Consider the following 21,538-nt stretch of genomic DNA (forward strand, 5'->3'; position numbering starts at 1 on the left):
CGTGATAATAACAGTGGGTCGGTCCGTTTGCAATAGAACAGGAAGGTCAATGACTTCCACACACCATGAGCATCACGGTGGCGAAATGTTAACTCCCTGGCCTGGTATGTAGGTGGTCGTGGGTTCGATTCCGACCCTGACGCCTGCTGTATATTTGGAGTCTGTATATTCTCTCTGCCTGTGGATGCGTGGATTTTTCTCCACGTCCTCCGGTTTTCCCTTCCACATTTAGAATCAACACGCGTTTATCGTACTGTAATTGGCTGTTACAAATTTCCGAATGATGCACCACTTCGTTGAGCTATCGTTTGTGGCCAGGTCACTTATGAAAGAAAAAGCTATACAGCTCAGTGGGCCTTACCAAGTAAAATAAAATAAAAATAGTTGAGTTTAGCAAGGGAGCAAGGCCTGGCTCAGTGCCTGACAGGACCAGTTGCCAGCCAAGACCCCACCACGTGTAGGGTTGCCACCTGTCTGGATTTGACCTGGACAGTCCAGTACCGTTGTTCGAGCGCCATTAATTGTTTTGCACCGATACCTGGCGGTGGTACTGCATTGTGTTGAATTGGTCACGGGATACTGCACAGTGCTGATGATAGATCCGCGACTGACTGAGGAATATGTCCAAGGTGTTGATCTACGGTGGCAAAAGGGGTCACACTATTGACATGTGCCCTGACATAATAATGTCCCACACCGGTCCAGACGTCACCAATATCCAGATTTGAAGTTTTCGTGACTGCAAGGCTCCATACTATTTGGTTATTTCGGTAAAGTCACGTATAGATGAAAAAAAAACTGAAAATAACTATATTCTTAGGTTTTTTCGGTAAAGTCACGTAAGTAAAAAATTAAAATTAATAAAAGTAAAATAAAAATAAAATAAAAATCACGAGGTTTCGGAGGCAACACAAGCCTCCGTCTTCAGGTGGAACCGTCACAGCACGATTGCTGTATCTTACTTGATACTTGATACAGCAAGCGTGCTGTGACGGTTCCACCTGAAGACGGAAGCTTGTGTTGCCTCCGAAACGTCGTGATTTAATTGAGTTATTTTCATTTTATTATTTTTATTTGTATTTTTCATCTACGTGACTTTACCGAAATCTTTGCACTCAGATACCGAAATCTAGTTGCTGTGGTGTGAACCGACGATCTGTATGTCCTTGTGTGTATGTTGAACTTCTTTTGCACCGTACGAAGCCAACAGTGCTAATCGGAGGTGGAGGCGGGACGGACGAGATCGCCGCTGGCCAAGGTGCACATTACCTCCGGGATGTTTTGAGAAATGCTTTCGAAGACAAATATGCATTAACATAATCATTATTTTGATTTAAAGCTTTCGTGACTGCAGGGATTCATATTCTTGGTTCTTTCGGTAAAGTCACGTAGAAGGGAAATAATAAAATAATGTAAATATAAAACAATAAAAATTCTCACGACGTTTCGACTGCAACACAAGCAATCATCATCAGGTGTGAAACCGAAAGAACCAAGAATATCATCATTATCATTGTGCCTGTTTACCCAGGAAAGGTTCACTGGGTCTCGAGACTCTTTTCCAGAAGGGTTTGGCAGTTAGGGGTCGTCGATTGCTGCGTATAATCTCGATAGAGTAATTTGGCGGTGTAATTTTTTTGCGTGCCACGTTTGGACCATGACCCCGGCACACAGTGATGGCCTACTCTTGCAAATGCGGCGACGGAGTCTTTCAATGTGCACTCCGCGAAGCGGACGGGCCGCGTGTTTCTTTTTCCGGTTAACACACACCACATCATTCAGAATATATTTTTTCCCCTTAAATATTTACTTATACTGCAGGAGGAATCCGATTAGCTCTTTTTACAGATGTTCAGTAGGGGCGGATCAGAACCTTACAACCACAAACAATACAAAAACACTTTAGTAATGCAAAGTACAATAGAGGTAAACAAATCATCCAAAAACATACAAATGAAACTAAGGCCCACTGAGGTATTAACTTATTTTTCAGAAGCGACCTGGCCACAAATGACAGCTCAACAAAGCGGCTTATCACGTGGAAATGTATAACGATCTCAATGCGCGTTTCTAACCAGGGCGGCCGTCCCGAGTCGAACCGCGAATCTCTGTGACGTGCGGCGAACACGCGAATTGGAGTCCCCTGGCCACCGTTGGACGTCGGAGAGACTCACCAGGGTAGAAGTCCTTGGACTTGGAGAGTTTGATGGTGGCGCCACTGTCCTTCTGCAGCTGCACGATCGTCTGCCCACCTTTGCCGATGATGGAGCCCGCTGCATAGCTCGGAATGAGAATCTTGAGGAAGTACAGGCCTTCCTCTGCGGGGGGGATTAGAGACGGATGCAGCAACATCACAACTCGCGTCTCAAAAGCCGAACACTCGCCGGGTCGATTTAGCGCGCGGGTTTAATTTGAGGTGGCGGTGGATTTGACGCATTGGTGATGCGCATCCATTGCGGAGGCTGAATTGGCGGTGGTTGTGGTCGCCGTCTCTCCACAAATCAAATTTCGCTGTCCGCGTGCGCTGAGCAATGCACACGGGCATCGCGACACCCCAACACGTGGTGACCCCAACACGTGGTGACACCCCAACACGTGACACCCCAACACGTGGTGACCCCAACACGTGGTGGCACCCCAACACGCGGCGACCCCAACACGTGACACCCCAACACGTGACCCCCCAACACGTGACACCCCAACACGTGGTGACCCCAACACGTGACACCCCAACACGTGGTGACCCCCCAACACGTGGTGACCCCCCAACACGTGGTGACCCCAACACGTGGTGACCCCAACACGTGACACCCCAACACGTGGTGACCCCCCAACACGTGGTGACCCCAACACGTGGTGACCCCAACACGTGACACCCCAACACGTGGTGACCCCCCAACACGTGGTGACCCCAACACGTGGTGACCCCAACACGTGACACCCCAACACGTGACACCCCAACACGTGGTGACCCCAACACGTGGTGACCCCAACACGTGACACCCCAACACGTGACACCCCAACACGTGGTGATCCCAACACGTGGTGACACCCCAACACGTGGTGACCCCAACACGTGGTGACCCCAACACGTGGTGACACCCCAACACGTGGTGACCCCAACACGTGGTGACACCCCAACACGTGGTGACCCCAACACGTGACACCCCAACACGTGGTGACCCCAACACGTGGTGACCCCAACACGTGGTGACCCCAACACGTGGTGACAACTCAACACGTGGTGACACCCCAACACGTGACACCCCAACACGTGACACCCCAGCACGTGGTGACCCCAACACGTGGTGACCCCAACACGTGGTGACCCCAACACGTGGATGTGACCCGGCCGATCCTCCCCACGATGGGCTCCCGCCGCTCTCGCTCCGCTGTTGTAGGAATGCTTCCCAAAACAGTGGCAGCTACATTTAAGCACGCCTTCGATAAGCGCACTTCTGATATAAGCAACGCGCGCTTAGGTAACCCTGGTGGGGGAGGCGGAAGGCGAAGTTCAACTTCTGAAACGAGCACACTACTGGCTGGTGTAAGCACAACTGGCCTTGCTCCCTAGGGGGTTGTGGTGATATCCAGCTTCTGCTGGAGTCATCGTGCGATTGTGGAAAGCTTCCTACGGGCGCGTGTACAATGCACGCCAGCTGTTGTACTGAGCCTGTGTTGATGGAAAGGAATGTGTCTGTGGATTGATCCAGAAATGTCCGGGGGTCGTGCCACTCTGCGGAGACATTCTGCATTGTTTGGAAGTGGGGGTTTTCACTAAATCGCTCAGATTGGGTGCCCCCCTTCCCCTCGTGCATGCCCTGCCTGGGTCTGCGATCCAACCCTATGTGTGTGTGCGCCAGGCAGGATGCACGGGGCGCGCCCCAACAGCACCACTACCGAGGAGATGGAGCGATGAAATCGGCCTGCGTGAAGGCGCCAGTTGTGGACCATTACAATGGAGAGCAGCGAGAGATGGCGATGGCTTGGGCAGGCCTTCATCCAGCAGTGGACTGATCGTGGCCGATGATGATTGGAATGCGGCAACCATTTGCGCGAGAATGCACATTTTTTTGCAAATGTATCGTTTGATGTTTCGTTTTCTTTACGTAATTTGTATCTAACATTAATGCGTACCTCTAATCTGCGTCAAAGAACGAAGACGTCCACAGATTATCTGTCACTTCTCAAGCTGCCCCGTTGTTGCGTTAATCACCGGCGCATCACGTGTCAATCAACAACTGATCCCGCAATCACGTGAAACCCGAATTGTGCGAGATATATCAAACAGATTGCTGCTCCCAAGTCACCGTTCGAATGCTGGACAGGGAAGGTGAAGATTTGTGTTAGTGTTCCCTTGATTATGAGTCGTAGTAGTATAATAAGTATTACTCGTCACGTAAAAAAATATGCCCATCACCATGCCACCCGCTCGCTTCATGCCTCTCGGTCTCAACTAGTGCTCATCATCGCATCATCACGAACGCGTCATCTACAACCTGCTCACATTACGGAGCGCGAACTGCACTGCGTTCCCATGACATTTGTTCAAACTAAAAAACAAAAAAGCGTCTGCACACATCACGGCTTGGACATCGCACAAAGATGGCCACTGCGTCGCGCACTTTGAGATGCGCGTCTGAGGCCGTCTGGAACGCTTATTCAATATTACGAAGCCACTGGAGCTATGCATTTTAAATCATCGAGATTAAAAACTAATTTCTTTATAACTGCTTTTCGTGTTTATTTTGTCCTTCCCCCCGCACCTCCGATTAGCACGATCGGCTATGTATGGTACGAAAGAAGTCCAACATACAATAATACATTTACATATATTGCTATTGTCGGACATTATTGCATAGTTTTGTTTAACATTAAAGCAGATGCACACGACTATTATAGCCGGGCGGTGGTGGCGCACGCCTGCAAGCCAGCACTGTGGAGACAGCGAGGATTGGTGGATCGCACACATGTTGTGGAACTCCCTTCTCATGCGAAAGTAAATACCATGGCTTGTCACGAGAAGGCGGTACAGCAAAACTGTGGACTCCACCTTATCTGTCTATGGGATAGAGCGTTTCCCCCTCGCCAGCACTGTGTGATAACGTCAGCCACTTTCTGGAGCTCGAGGCAATTTAGCACCCCCGGATTAGCACGGTTGGCTGCGTACGGTGCGAAATAAGTTTAATTTACACCATGAAAAAACAAGCATTCAGGTAAAAAAAGGGCTTCAAACGGAATGCCAACAGGAATCCCAGCATGCTTTGCATGTCAAGATGACGTCACTTCATTTGACCCCCCCCCCCCCCCCCCCCGTGGGTCACTATCACTTGTGAACGTTTGCTTTACGAAATGAAGCGCTAACGCAATTGACAAATTACGGACACACTTTTCGATTTACGAAATCGAATTTCCGCGCGAAACGAAAATTCACGCGCCACGAGATCATCAAATGAGAAGCCACACAGTTGGGGGGCGGCTACGTCATCAACCGTCAATGGCAGCGTCACACGGTGACCCTGCAGTGCCTCCACGTCGCCTTTCCGTTTGATCCAACATGCGGTGGATCTTTTGGTTAAATTCCCTGAAGAGGTTCATTATTTTTTGTTAAAAATGTTTCATTATTATCATTCAATCGCCATAATGTGTATGTTCTTTATTAGAATTTGTGTATCGTGAAAAGTGACAACAGGTGGATATGTTTAGGCTAGGAGTAGAGTTGAAATGACTGTCCGAAACACATTGCAAAGTTTAGTATTAAAATAATGGCAAAAGCCTTTTCCGGTTTACGTAATTTCGTTTTACGTTTTTTTTCAAGAACGCATCCCCCTCGTAAATCGAGGGATACAATATTGCCCACAACTGCTTCGGTTCACTAAATACACACCTGGAGAGATGTCTTCACGTATAGCAAATATCAAGACATCCAACACCCAACATTTAGACACACTCGAAATGGTTGTTGCTTCTTATGGATGATAATGATGATAATAAACATGATTTATAACACACCCGTACTTTGCAAATAAAACTCAGCGTTCGATCGAGAACTCAGAGGCGTGAAAACAGAGCTCAAAGTTCCTCGTATGCCAACGTGTACAGGTCAGAGCCCGAACAGGTAAATCCTAGAAATGTTGAGATTCTGGATAGTTGAGAGCCTGGACGGGTGAGAGTCTGAACCAGGCGAGAGTCTGAACCAGGTGAGGGTCTGAACCAGGTGAGTTCCTGAACCAGGTGAGACACTGAACCAGGTGAGAGTCTGAACCATGTGAGATCCTGAACCAGATGAGAGCCTGATCCAGGTGAGAGTCTGAACTAGGTAAGATCTTGAACCAGGTGAGAGTCTGAACCAGGTGAGATCCTGAACCAGGTGAGACACTGAACCAGGTGAGAGTCTGAACCAGGTGAGAGACTGAACCAGGTGAGAGCCTGAACTAGGTGAGATCCTGAACCAGGTGAGAGCCTGAACCAGGTGAGAGCCTGAACCAGGTGAGAGCCTGAAACAGGTGAGAGCCTGAACCAGGTGAGAGCCTGAACCAGTTGACATGCTGAACCAAGTGAGAGACTGAACAGGTGAGAGACTGAACCAGGTGAGATCCTGAACCAGGTGAGAGACTGAACCAGGTGAGATCCTGAACCAGGTGAGATCCTGAACCAGGTGAGAGTCTAAACCAGGTGAGAGCCTGAACCAGGTGAGACACTGAACGGGTGAGAGCATTGAGCTGCTGCTTGACGCTGGTTGGTGCTTGACTGCTGCTGCTGCGCGTGTGTGCAGCGAGAGAGAGCGGTGGATGATCGATGCAGCTACGGAGAAGCGCCGCTCCGCCAGGACGGCGCTGGATCTGGGCACGATGAGCGGCCTGTTTTAGACGTGCTGCGTATGACGCGGTGCTTCGCCGTGGTCAGTGGAGGGAGAAGGGTGGAGATTAATGGGCTGGGAGACCTTTAAATATATTGAAATATTTAACTGAAATGTTTGACACCAAATAAAAACCTCGGTCACACAAATGCCCTAGGTCATGCTCCCATCCCCACTGGAGTTAAGTGTAAAAATACAATGCTATAATTTTTTTGTAAATACTTATTCGAGCAATTCGTATCACTCCAGGCTATAAAGACGACATTACGGATATTGCAGAGGAAACAATACGGGTTACTTTAGCGTGCACTCTGGAATGTAACAACATTCTGTAGAAATTGACACCGCTGTAGTTCAATTAACTTCACCATTGTATTATTGCGTATGGCAGCAACATGTTCAGGTGCTGAATGCAAATGTGGAGGTCTGCAAGCCACGAGAGGGCTTCAGGAGAGAGTTCGTTTCGCTGTTCTCAGTTGAAGGATCACAGACTACGTGGTCCATAGTTTGGGTTGCATAGCCACAATCGCACTGTGGCTTGTCTTTGATGTATTTATATAAGCCTATATGCATCTCTATGGGTCTCTGTATATCTCTGAGTCTATATGTATCTCTGTGGGTCTCTGTATATCTATCAGTATCTATGTATCTCTATGGGTCTCTGTATTTTATATATGACTCTATGTATCTCATGGGTCTCTGTATATATATGACTATGTATCTCTATGAGTCTCTGTATATCTATGAGTCTATTTGTAAATTCATGAGTCTCAATGGGTCTCTATCTCTATGCGTCTCTATGCATCTCTATGTATCTCTATGGCTCTCTCTGTAGTTCTTTGTGTCTACCCTACGGTCCATAGCTTGGTTTGCATGGCCACAATCGCACTCCCCTGGCTCGCGTCTGTCATTTTCCATTCATGAAGGAGGTGCGCGCATTGGCCTGTTGTTGATGTCCTGATGCGGTTGCTGGTGACACCAGCAGTGTCTTTGAGGAGGAATCTCAAAGGCAGGAGTTGATTTAATGCAAGAAATATATTAATTTAATCTCTACTCATTTTTTATGCATTCTATTTTTAACGTTTCCGTTTTGTTGGATGTCGTCATTCTGAATGCGTCGTTAGCCTCTGATACACTCGCATAAAATCAAATTTTTTTTACATGCTCGACTAATTTGCATGCATTGTGGAGCATGTTTTGAACGTTTTCTAGAGATGCATCGTCGTCAGGCACCCAATTAAGCGCCTCTACGCAGCCTTCTTCTTCTCAAATGCCGTGAACAACTCGAAGAAACATTTAAATGAAAAAAAACCTTGAATACCTGATAACCAGCAGACTTGAATATAAATATAAATGCCAGCACAGCAATGAATTCAAACAAAACTTGTACACAACAAGTTATCCTGTGTGAACACACAACCCTTCAGTAAATTATTTGCATCTTGAGCTGCCTCCAGTAATCTTCCTACATGTACATATTCTGCTCTGTTCCAGTTGTATCCTTCCAACATGGCATGTGTTTTCTTACCAGGCTTGCTGTACACGATTAGTTTATGTTGGTTTAGATCGTGCGTGGACGATGTCAATCCCCTGGTACCTTGAAGCTTCCACCACCAGACAGAGCCAATCAAAGTGATTCGGTTGTTCAGCTCACACTGCCGGAGCGTTGTAAAACAAGCAACATGTTGACAATTGGTTCTGTCGGGTGGTGGAGGGGTGTAGTAAAAACAACAAATCTACCTGCGAGATGTTACCCAAATTATGAATGAATATTGATCGTAAAAGCCTACTGTGAAGTTATTTACGTGAATATACCGCTTGTGTTGCCATCGAAACGTCGTGATATATTATTTTTTTGTTTTCTTTTTCTACCTACGTGACTTTACCGAAAGAACCAAAGAGTATGGATTCCTGCAGTGACGAAAGCTTCAAATCAAGAATGAATATTGTTTTGCTCAAATACTGGAAGCAACTAAAATTAGGCCTAACTTTGCAGGCTTATATATTAAGTTATTCAAACATACATGTCGTTCATTTATATTGGCTCTTACAATTAAATTGTCATAAAATCTGAAACGCTTAATCCTTTCTTCGTTTGCAACAAGACCGAGTTTGATCATGGAAAGAGCGACATTCCAATTTGGCTAAAGAAAGAAAGTCAATAGTGAATTAGAGTCGCTGGAACAGAAGGCTCAGAAACATTGACAGTGACAGAGAACATGAAACAAAATTGAAAGGCGTTGATATATATGTGTGTGTGTGTGTTTGAAATGATACTGACGCAGCAAGTGGAACGCACGGATCAAAAACAACAATCGGAGACAGCGTGTTGTTGAATGTCACGGTAGGTGGATCGGCATGGGTAGAATTGATCGCCAGAGCAGGTGATGGGAATGGCTGAGACTGATGGTGGAATGAGAGCCAATGGAGGGAATGACCCCGAAAGGACGACCGCCAAGAGCAGAGGCGGATGGATCGTGGCATCGAAGGGCAATGAGCGATGTTGACAGACTGGGGATTAATCCAGCAGTGGATAGACAATGGCCGATGAAACAAAAATCGTAATTTCTTGTTACGTGGCCACTCGCAATGAACATTAAAAGAGAGAAAAAGGAACGCAAGGATGGCATGGTAGATGGTTTAGTAACCCATCCCACAGACAGGGGCTACAGAACAGGCCACATCATCATCAAGAGTCATGGTCTGTCCACTGCTGGCCACATTATCATCAAGTGCCCGATACTGAATAAGCAAGTGAATGTCGGCACCAGACGTGAAGGAGAAGAATGGATGTATTGTATCATTTGGAACAGATAATGGTTTGACGGTACAAATGAGCGATATTTCTGGTAAAATCGCAAAGGAATTAGCTTTATGCCAACGCTCATTGTAATTCTGCATGATGTGAACAGCATTTCTCTAGAGAATAATGGTATCAGTGTATTTTGAAACCTGCTGGTTTGAGCGGCGGAACTTTACTGTCACGTAATCACGGCTCACGGAATACACCATGATGATTTTCGACAGCGTGAATTATCCTTAAGCATTTCCTCAACTCCAGAGCAGTGGCCATCCCCATGATGGAAAATGGCCGTCCGCCGATGCGGATATCACAGAACCCGTTCTGAGATCCGTTCAAGTGACCTCTTTTCCCCACGAGGAGACTGTACGTCGTCACGTGCCCCGCTTCAGAGCAATGGTCGGCACTTGTAAATGTTGTGGATTTACTCTCCAACACACCGGTGTGCTGTACTAGTAACGAATTGGCATGTTCTGTTTACGTGACAACCCTTACTCCTTGGCTGTGTCGGGTGGTAGCGGGTTTAACGACACATTAATATTTACGCGATCTCACCTCGATGAGTGATAATATTTGGTGGTGGAAGCTTACGTGTTCAACTGAAATTATAGTCAGTGACGAGACTAAACTAAACTACACTTTTTAATTCACCAGGTAAGGCCCACTAACCTATATATAGCTTTTTTCAGAAGCGACCCGGCCACAAATGATGGCTTATCGTGTGGACATTTACACGCAACCACGGGGGTGAGAGAGAGAGAGACATGCAAACTCCAAATAATCAGCTAGGCGTCGTCAGGGTCGGAATCGAAGGCGCGACCTCCTGCATACCAGGCGAGGGAGTTAACATCTCCCTTGTTGCGTTGCTGTCCGAATCTTTTGAACGGAGAATTTCAGCGATGGCAGCTCGTCAAGAGCACTCAAATCAACCTGGAAACCTCGAGCAGTGGCGCAATAATGGCATCGTAACGACGACATATTGGCGTTGAGGTGTCGGGATCAAACCCACGTCCTTCTGCGTACCAGGCGAGGGAGTTAACATCTCGCCATAGGGGCAGAGTGCAGGGGACGTGTGTGTTGGCTGCAGTTCACGAAGGCAGTGGACTGACTACACTATTACACCTTGGCTTTTGAAGATGTACATGGTGATATCTGCAGCGTCTTGTTTCGAGAGCAACAGGAAGGTGGAGACGATGTTCAATGCACACGTGGGCGCCTGGGGTGCATCGTAACGACGACACATCCTGGCGTTGAGAAAGGGGGCACTGGGAAAATTAAAAAACGCACGCTAATCCAGGGAGGCCCATTCGTCCACTGGAGAAAGTTCGACTCGATCTCGCTTTGCCGAGAGTGGGTGGGATCGAAGCGGATTGCTGTTGGATTTTTATCTAAGTTCATTGTGCGAACCATCTGTGGAAATAACACGCGCTGATTGAGCACATTGTTCATCGGGTACACATTGGTAAAGTTGCTATTCGTGATCAAATTTGGGACAGGGCAGTATTCCTAAAGGCAGCCCCCCACCCCTCACTGCCCCATGCAGCTCGTGTTCACACGTATTACTTCCCAATCTCTCTTCTTCAATGCCGACTGAATAAGTAAAAAAACAGAATCATTCGTTAGGGTGAAACAATTCACTCCCCGCCTTTTTCTAATGGATTGTCGCACATTCAGGGGGGGGGGGGGGGGTTCACGATTTTGATTCAATTCCCGTGATTATTTCCCCATGTCTCGTGGCTGCGACTGCAAACCGGAGGGTGGAGACGCGACCCCATGCCGTACGTGGGCGAGATCGATCCCTGCGCACGCGCCCGTCGATGGACATGCAGCGAGCGTCCATAATCCAACGTCCATGGATCGGTGCGTTAATCGGCCCGCCTCGAGGTCGCCAAAGACAGCGGCCGTCAGCGCTGGGCCCTCAACTCCCTCGTCCCGCATGTACCGACACGCGGACGCAGTAACACCGAGACACAAACACCGAGACGCAGACACGTATACACACAGACACGTATACACACAGACACGTATACACACAGACACGTATACACACAGACACGTAGACACACAGACATGTAGACACATAGACACGTATACACACACAGACACGTATACACACAGACACGTATACACACACAGACACGTATACACAGACACGTATACATAGACACGTATACACACAGACACGTATACACATAGATACACTGACACACAGATAGACACACACACAGACACGTATACACACAGAGATAGATACACACACAGACACGACAAAGATCCCCCGTACAGCATTAGCAAATTGTTGGGGCAAGTGCTGCGAACGAGTAGCACCATTGAAGGCCAGCACGGCACACGAGGGGGTGGGTGGCCAGCACCACGCCCGGCCGCCGTTGTCTCCTCAGTGGCGATGTTAACTACACACCGCACCAGGTACCCATTTGAGGCTGAGTAGACCTAGGGGAGACCCAGGAGCGATGCCGATAAATCGTTACTGGTGTCGGTGGCCGTGAGCCGGGATCGAACTCGGGCAGCCGGAGTTGGTAGCGCTGACCGTTGCACTGCCGCTCCCCGACGAGGCACGAACACAAACCACGCGCCGACACGCGGATTGAGGCAGCGCCACCCGAATTCCTCCTTCTCGATCGCATCCATAGAAGTACGCGATCGCGAATTGCGTCTCGGGCGACAGCGCAACGACACCCACCCACCCACACACCCACCGACCGACCCATCCATCCACCCACCCACCAACCCACCCACCAACCCACCGACCCATCCAGCGGAGCCCACTGCGAGTGCTTGGTTCGGTGTGCTCTAGAATGAGAACAATTAAAGAACCAATCTAGAATTAAAGAACCACCGCCGGTCGAAGCGGTTCAACCACCTGTGGGGCCGTGGACACCTCAGCTGGGTGGTCCGAATGGAAGTAATCCGTGGCACTGTTGAAGATACAATTTTTATTTTATTTCAGAAAGCACGACAGTATATCTCATGTTTTTTTATACTGGTCACTGAAAAAACGAGCAGCAGCATCCATCTCATTAATGTGAGTCAATAAAAATCAAGCTAATGGGGTATTTTTAAAAATATATATATCGGTCATTTACATTTTTGCACGGTGTTTCTAAAGAACGTTTATAGTGTTTCTGTACTGCTGCATTGTGGGTCCGCGATGTATTAATAGTCGACGGGTACCGCGAGATCCGACCACGTGGGTCCAGTGCTCGACGAGCTGCATCGGCTTCCAGTTGCCGAACGAACACATTGTGAGGTCGCACTCATTACACACACAAAGTGCTCGCCACAAATGAACCACCAATACCTCGGCTGATCTCGTCAAGGAGTATAAACCACCATCACCATACCTGTCAACCCCTTACCAGTGCCTACCTTATTACAGACAAATTCAGACCTTATTGGTCACCCCGTGCCCTCATAAATCTCAACGTTCATCCTTCAAAGACCCATCACGAGGGAGAAACACAAACAAATAGACAAAAACATGTTTTTGCCCGTATTGCAACGGCTGTACACGCCGTATGGACCTGAAAACTCAATTTCCCTGTACAAGAATACGAGTAAACCGTGTGGGTTGACAGCTATGATCATCACGCCAACTCCGTTCATCCTCGAAGAATGGGGCGTTTGGCTGGCCATCGAACAAAAACGGCGGTCACCGCATCGCGTGCTTTCACATGCGCTTCTGCGGCCGTCTGGAACGCTCCTCCCGATATTAAGAAGCCACTGGGAGCTATGAACTTTTAAATAATCTAGATTTAAAACTCGTTTTTTTTTAGAAATGATTTTTGTATTTAGTTTGTTGTCATTCCCCCGCACCTCCATTTAGCATGGTTGGCTACGTAAGGTGCGAAAGAAGTTAAACATACATACCAATACCCCGCCATTCGCCACTAAGTGACGGTGACGTCACCATGGCGCATGTGCCAGGCCAGGTGCACTTTGAGGCCACGCGAAGTGTCGATGGCTCGCTGACAGGAGGTCACGGGACAGACCCAGCAGGTGCCATGCGTTGACTGCGATGACTGGCAGATGCACCAGCTGTACCCCCTACTGTGCCGAAATTTTCCAACTAACCATACGTACGTTGAGGGTTCACGGTGGCCTCTGGGGCCAGAAGTGTTGGGCACCACGGCTCTAGACAATCGGGGGGACTATCGTACATTTACGCACCCTCCGTGGTTGACTGCTCTATCACGGATTACCGATGTGAAGTATCATTAGTTTGCTTAATCCCTGATTCCTATTTTCCGTGACTCCCAAAGACACTTATAGCTTGTGGCCGATATGGAACTCTTCCCACTGTCTGTGTCTCAGCACCGCTATTCCACAGATAATGCAAGGGGGGCATGGGACAGGTGATAGATTAGATGAATCATCTTACATAGAGGCGCTAATCTCGGCTCATATTTGTAATTATTTTCAGACTAAGATGCTGATGCAGGGCCTCTAGAGGAGGGCTCCCATCTGCACCTCAACTTGCTTGTGGCTGATGACCTCTCTTCTGCCAGCACCAGGACAAAAAATGCGTTTAAACCCACGTGGCCTGGAAGCACACCGCGATCACTTCAAACCCAGTTGAACAATATTGAGGAACTGAAGAGTAACACAACTTTATTGCTGGTGAAATATGTGGTGAATAATTATTGGGTGGCGAGATGTTAACTACCTCGCCTAGTATACAGGAGGTCGTGGGTTCGATCTCGACCCTGACGCCTACTGCTGTATATTTGGAGTTTGCGTGTCTCTCTCCCCGTGGTCACGTGGATTTTTCTCCGGGTCCTCCGTTTTTCCCTCCGCATTTAGAATGAACGCGCGTTTAGAGTATTTGGCTGCTGTAAATTTCCACGTAATAAGCCACTTTTGTTTAGCAATCATTTGTGGCCAGGTCGCTTCTGAAGAAAAGCTGTATAGTTCAGTGGGCCTTACCTGGTAAAATTTAAAAAAACTTTAGTTACGTTTAGTCTCATGTCACTGACTAATTTGTTTAGTTTTTTTTGACAAACAAGCTCTATTTAATTTAAAACATATTGCAATGAGCAGACGTGGAAAATCATTCCCTCAAGACCATGCCACTGTTGGGTTGTAGAAGAAATTCCTAACATTTTTTTTACTTGGAGAGACGGGTATGTGAAGGTAACATATCGTCCCCTTTTATCAATTTGTTATTAATATTCTCCACAATGACGCTAACGATGATTTTTGAGTTCTGTATTTCCTCGTAAAAACACAAATCCAGGTGATGTTGAGAACTATACTACAACTGCAAGGGACGCCGAGAGAAGACCCCTTCGGAAGCAAATAAATAATAAACGAATCGTCGGCGAGTCTCACGGCGTGTGAGTTGACAGAAGTTAAATGCGTTCCTCGCGCACTGTCAGCAAAGGGCCGTTGGTGCCAAATGCGTGAGTCGCGTTCGCAGGAGCCGCTCTCGGCTGCCGTACACCGGCGTCTGCGGTGATGTGAGGGTCGCAGGCCTCACTCCGAACGTCAACCGGCAAACCGAAGTGAGAGGGCTATTTTGCTGGTGGAGTTCGCGCATCAAGACGGGGGGGGGACGGGGTCCACAGAGTGACAGCCGTCACTGCTGCACCTGAGATCGGTCGCAGGTGCAGCGGTGACATTTCTGATGATGTCGAACCATCGGACGACGAGACTGCGTCTGTGGCATCGCGTGTGGAAGGACTGCAGCCGGTCCAAATCGGCTTGGAGCAATGTGCAGGCCTCCGCACCATACAACAGCAAAACTGACTAAACACACAGCACTGACATAAGCAATGCAAGTTCAACCCCGATGAAGTTTGGGGAGCTGAGTGGAGTTCAAAGGAACTCGCAAACAAACACCTTGTTGTGAAAGCTGCAGAAGATCCCCTGGGTTTGATCTTCCACAAAGCTCACGGTCCACCCGAAAACGCATCCGCACAAACCATGGCAGATGCAGATACCCGATGCATGAAGTGAAAATTAAAAAAATATCCGGTAGTAATGTGCTTCTGTGGTCATCCAGAACAGACCGTACAACGTATAACGACGCAATGACCGATCCACAGATACGAAGGAGACATCACGGCGATAACATTCCGCTGCTCCTGACACAGTCATCTGTGGCTTTACCACCTGAATGTCAAAGTGCAGTCGTTGCTGTGCATCTCCATCGGCCGTACGAAAGAAGAATACCGAAATGTGGTGCTCGATTCCAATTGGTGATCTGTCACAAGGAGAACTGACGTGACAACGATCTCATCGGAGGGTGGCGAAACACTCAACTCCGATTGGCGGCGAGATTAGTTTGTAAAAACTTGGGAAAAGTGAATCGTAAATGAGGGAGATGTTGATTGGAGGAGACGAAGGGCATTGGTGGAGGGACGGAGAAGGTTCGAGAAGGGTGGAGACGAGGCTGATAAGGAGCACGGTTAGGGGACGTTCAGGGCGCCAGAGCGGGGTGATTGCCAGAAGTTTCTTCGCGCTGCAGGTTGTACGTGCGGAAATGAAAAATAAAGAACGAGTTCATCACGATTTCTTACCCGACTGGAACTCAAACCGGTCAATCCCTAATCAGTGCCCTACCTTATTACAGACCAATTCAAACCGTATTGGTCGACACGTGCCCTTAGAAATCTCAACGTTTATCCTCCAAAGTCCCATCACAAGAGAGGAACACAAACAAATAGACAACCATTATGTTTTTTGTCCGTATTGAAACGGCTGTACGCCGTATGGACCTGAAAACTCAATTTCACTCTACAAGAATACGGGGTAAACCGTATGGAGTTGACAAGTATGGGAATTCCTTGACGTGAGCAACAACACGGCCGCCGCTTGACTTCACGTCCATGCGTGCCTTGCTGACTGATATAAATTATCCAGATCAGTGTCAGTTCGTAAGCGACTCAATGGGTTTTTTTTATCATTTAGTTGCACATATTTAAACGATGCTATGCTCCTCTGTGCGTGGCTGTTTCATGAATATTTCCTGGGCATATGTTCCGATTCGCCGTTGATCTGCTTCGGACACCGAAGGTCTCGAACTATCACAGCCTCCCGTCGGTTCTCTGCTGTCGCCCCTCGGTGTAAAACTCTGTGATCCCTTTGCACATCCCCTCACATCGAATCCACCTCTGACTTTCAAGGAACATCTCAAGGCCTCGCTCTATATGTCCGTGTCAGGCCTTTCGAGCAGTCCTGGGGCTTGACTCCGCGCCTCTGAGTCGTTGACTTGTCTGCAAAAACTGGCGCATAATAAATGTCATCATCGTTATTATTATTATGAGATTAAAAAAAAAATCCGCGGGAAATATTTTTGTTGGTGAGCGCCATCTGAAATGTCAATGAACAATTGAGAAAATGTGCACACAACGCCAGCACCTCTTTCACTCTCTCGGCCCCCCCCCCGCCGACCCATCGCCACATCTCTCTGTGCGTGCCGAGTCCTTTCCCAAAGACGTCGGCAATTAGCTCTGGCCAGCCCTTCCATTTAGCTCTGCCCATGGTATTTACTCAAGGACTTTGCATTTGTAGTTGCTCCTCACAGTGTTATCCAATTGCTCGAATCTCTTTTAGTGACTTGATTCACTCTCTCCCCCTGGCTTCTACTGCACTCCCTCTCATTTCCCCAAACAAAACATTCACATCCAGTCTCTTGTTTACCACCATTACATGTTCAATACATCTATTTTGCATTTCTCTAATGATCCTCGTTAACTTTCTTTTTGTGGACTGATATCCGTAATACATTTATGTTACATCATCTTGCAATGTCTAATAATGCTGGAGTTGGGTATATTCAGATTCTGATAACCATGCATAATATGTAAAGTAAAATCACGTTCATGCAATAGTGTAAATTAATCGTGGATACATGCATAGTAACCTAATGCCATCAATCACAGAGATAAGGAAATTATGTGTGGACAAACACAATGGGCAGAGACACATGATGGATATTTAAAAATTTCTTACACTTGTATAATTATGTGAACTCCTTCTTCCCGGCCTCTTAATACTAAACTCTGTTCAAAGCATCGGAATGAATAAGCAATGAGGTGCTACTGTCACGGAACTTTATAAAAGGGTGCCACTATTTATAGCTGTGGGAAAAAGGTCTCACGTAGCAGTGTTCAGTACATGCGGCACTCGCTGTGGTGCAAGGTTGGCTGGATAGCTGAGCGGTCTTGTCAGGCTTGCCACTGTTAACACTTTGCACCAAATAATGTGACAAATAAGAGTCCCTCAACTACCCCGCATTGTCCGTGAGCTATTGGCAATGTATGTCATCTTGTTTTAAAATTGAAAGCTAAAAATAAAACACTTGTGAAATCTAATGCGGTGTTTGGCGGTGTCACGAAGTGCCGAATTTTACAGAGGCGCATACATCAATTGTGGAAAATCAATTACGCTTCGTACTTTGGTGGCTTGAGTTTAAGTCTTATCTTAAACAAATCTCAGACACATGGATTTTTTTCAGATAAAGTATGTGCACACAGCAGACACTCTCACAAGGCTATCACAGCAGCATTGAAGTAATCCACCCAAAAGTATAGACAAACTGCCTAAAGCCTAAAACCAAAGCACTCTAAGTCTGTAATCCCTCCCCCAAGCAGTGCAAGACGAATACCCCTTCTCGTCACTCAATACAATTCCATACAATTTCTGAACGAATATATTATAACTCTACATCATTATGATCATCATCAGAGATACTCAATATCATAATCACCGCCATAATAAACATTCACATTCATCATTTTTAAAAATCATCATCATTGTAAATAAACGTCATTCTCGTCGTCGTTGTCATCATCATTTTTCTGGGGTCGGATTGGCAGCATGACCACTTTCGTGGGAATTCCACAGTCGTAGGCCTGCAAGATCCGACCACTCTCCATCCAGTGCTCGTCGAGCTGCATTGGCTTCCGGTTGCCGAAGGAATACGTTGTTATAAAGGTCGCACTCATGACACACGCAAAGCGCTTGTCACAAATGAACCACAATACCTTGGTTGATCTCGTCAAGGAGCATAAAACATCATCACGCGAACTCCGCTCATCCTCGCAGCAGCAGCGGCTTTGGGCTGGCCGTCGAACAAAGATGGGCACTGCATCACGTGCTTTCAGATGCGGTTCTGTGCCCGTCTGGAACGCTCTTCCTTCCTTTATTAGGAAGCCATTGGAGCTGTGAACTTTTAAATCCAGATTGAAAACTGCTTTCTTTAGAACAGTTTTTTTGTGTTTAGTTTGTTGCCCTTCCCTCCTGCCCCCCGTAAATCCGATGAACACGTGCAGTGCGAAATAAGTTCAACGTTCGTACATTGACACATTGGCCCCTGAAATTACTCACTACTTGTCCCGTCAAACGTATTCTCCCTCTTATTTCCTCCAACAAAATATGACCTCAGGTACAGATGTTCACACACAGACACACACTCCCATACATCATACACAACAATGACAGCAACAAAAAAGCCAATTCACACTCGGACGTCCGTTGCCATCAAACGTATGAAACTGTGGCGACGGCTGCATTATGTCAACAATAGGGGAAAATGTCCGTGGTGATGTGTTTTGACCACTGCGTCAAGATGCGCACGTGCGACCTACACACCAGAACACGCCTCCTGTCAGAGCCGAGTGGGGGGATTTGTAGAATTTGTGGATATATGGAATTGTGCTCAGATATGTTTGAGTCGATAGTTGGAGTGATCACCTGCAGGGCAGTGTCCCCCAGGTCACCGTGCACATTGCTGGGTGTCTGCTTTTAATTTATCTTGTATGAGTTTCGCTCCCCATAGCCGATTAAATGGTTATCGAGATGTTAGGAATAAGAAGAGCTGATCTTGGCAATGCTGCCAATTGGATGGTTGACTTTATCAAAAAAAGTTTGCTAAGCTTCAGAAACACCGGTGGGGAAAAATCAGTTGGGGGGAAATCTTTCACCATTGTTAAGTTGTGTTTTCATCACTTCATTGTCCACGATAAACACAATTGCTTAAGGGTCCGTGAGGAATTGTATTGCTTCATAACGTCACCTCTCTGTATCATAGTTCGGTGAATATCCCAGCTGAGGAGATGTCACCTTGTGGCCACTGCAGTCAACTCCCTCAAAAGGCATTTGTTTGTATGTGTGCACGTTGAATTTATTTCGCACTGTACGTAGCCAACCATGCGAATTGGAGGTGCGGCAGGGGGAAAGACAACTAAACACAACAAAAAGCAGTTCTAAAGAAATTAGTGTGTCAATCTAGATGATTTAAAGGCGCATAATAGCTCCCAGTGACATTCCTAATATCGAAAGGAAGAGCGTTCCAGACGGCCACAGTTTGAGGCGCCCAGGTTCGGCCTTTTCAGTCATCGCAGGGAAATGTTTCCTATTCATTTAATTCCTCTCCAAAAAGTGAAAGCTGAAAAAAGCGATGGTCTTCCATGGACAAACGGACGCCGCAGAGAATTTCCCAAAGAGAATCGCGCCGTTTGAATTGCAGTGGTTGTTTAAGATTCATATATATGTAAATTACTTCCAAATTACATGAAGTACTACTGGAATGACCAAACGCAAAATGACCCCTCCTGAGAGAAATAACGCCCATGAGCAGGCCAGCCGGACTGCTGTAGGTATGTTGAACTTCTTTTGCGCCGTACCTACGCAGCCAACCGTGCAAATCGAAGTTACGGTGCAGGGGGGGGAACAACAAAGTAAACACAAACACACACAAAACAACACACACACAAAACAATACACACACACAAGACAACACACACAAAACAACACACACACACAAAACAATACCCACACAAAATAGCACACGCACACAAAGCCACAAACACACAAAATCAGTTCTAAAGCAGTTCTAGAGGTGAGCGAAGATACTGGCGGAAACGCATCTTTGTGGCTCAATAATGGCGCCCACCTCCTACGTCACATCCGCCCACCCACTGGCCACGCCCACCCACTGACCACGCTCACCCACCCACTGGCCACGCCCACCCGCCCACTGGTCACGCCCACCCGCTGACCACGCCCACTCATCCACGGACCACGCCCACCCACCCACCGACCACGCCCACCCACAGGCCACGCCCACCCACCCACTGACCACACCCACCCACTGATTACGCTCACCCACCCACTGACCACGCCCACCCACTAACCACACCCACCCACCCACTGACCACGCCCACCCACCCACTGACCACGCCCACCCACCCACTCGTCACTCAGCGAGACGGCGGCGGTGCGGCAGCTGCGGAGGAGAGCGGCCGTTCGCCCCCCGCCCCGCCCCCCCCCCCCGCTGCTGCCCCGCGTGCACCCCGCAGGGATCACGTCGGCGTAGCTGCCGACTGAAATAACACGGGGGGGGTGTAGGGGCAAATGTGGCCCGTGACACTGTTTAAAATACTTTACAGTAAGAAATATAAAGTATTTATTTTCTTGTTTACATACGCTTACTTTTGTCATTTGCAAGTAGGAGTCTTTAACAGGCAAAGCAAACTGTTAAAAGTGTAAAACGTGTGCAAGCCCATCAATTTGCAGGCGACATTCCAAAGGGCAATGTAGGACATAGCTTTGGCGAGATGTGAAATGTAAAATTGGTGTTTGCAAAGCGATTGTCAACTTTAAAAAGAAAAGTTCGTCTTTATCCCCATTGGTAGATCGGAGTGTGTCTGTTGTCCTTCCCCCGCACCACCGAGTAGCACGGTTGGCTACGTACGGTGCGAAATAAGTTCAACATACAGGACATACATCCACGTTACTATGGCGGGGATCTGTCTGTCGGTGTAACGACTACCTGGTGGCTTCTCACGAAGCGCTCCTCGAGAGATGATACTTATTTTACCCAAGCCGGAGAGATGATGACTTGATTTGACATT

The 21,538-nt window shown here is 47.6% G+C and overlaps 1 protein-coding gene across 1 annotated transcript in view; it reads right to left on the reverse strand.

Annotated features, from left to right (window-relative positions):
* The window catches only part of NOVA1 (NOVA alternative splicing regulator 1), a 38,321-nt gene that overhangs the window by 9,499 nt on the left and 7,284 nt on the right, over positions 1-21,538 (reverse strand). Inside the window, exon 2 of the mRNA XM_078606396.1 lies at positions 2,175-2,318. Coding sequence (XP_078462522.1) covers positions 2,175-2,318 — 144 coding nt within the window. The remainder of the gene's footprint in view (positions 1-2,174; positions 2,319-21,538) is intronic.

This window comes from Lampetra planeri, chromosome 25, assembly GCF_965212315.1.
Source record: "Lampetra planeri chromosome 25, kcLamPlan1.2.h2, whole genome shotgun sequence".
Taxonomy (NCBI): domain Eukaryota; kingdom Metazoa; phylum Chordata; class Hyperoartia; order Petromyzontiformes; family Petromyzontidae; genus Lampetra; species Lampetra planeri.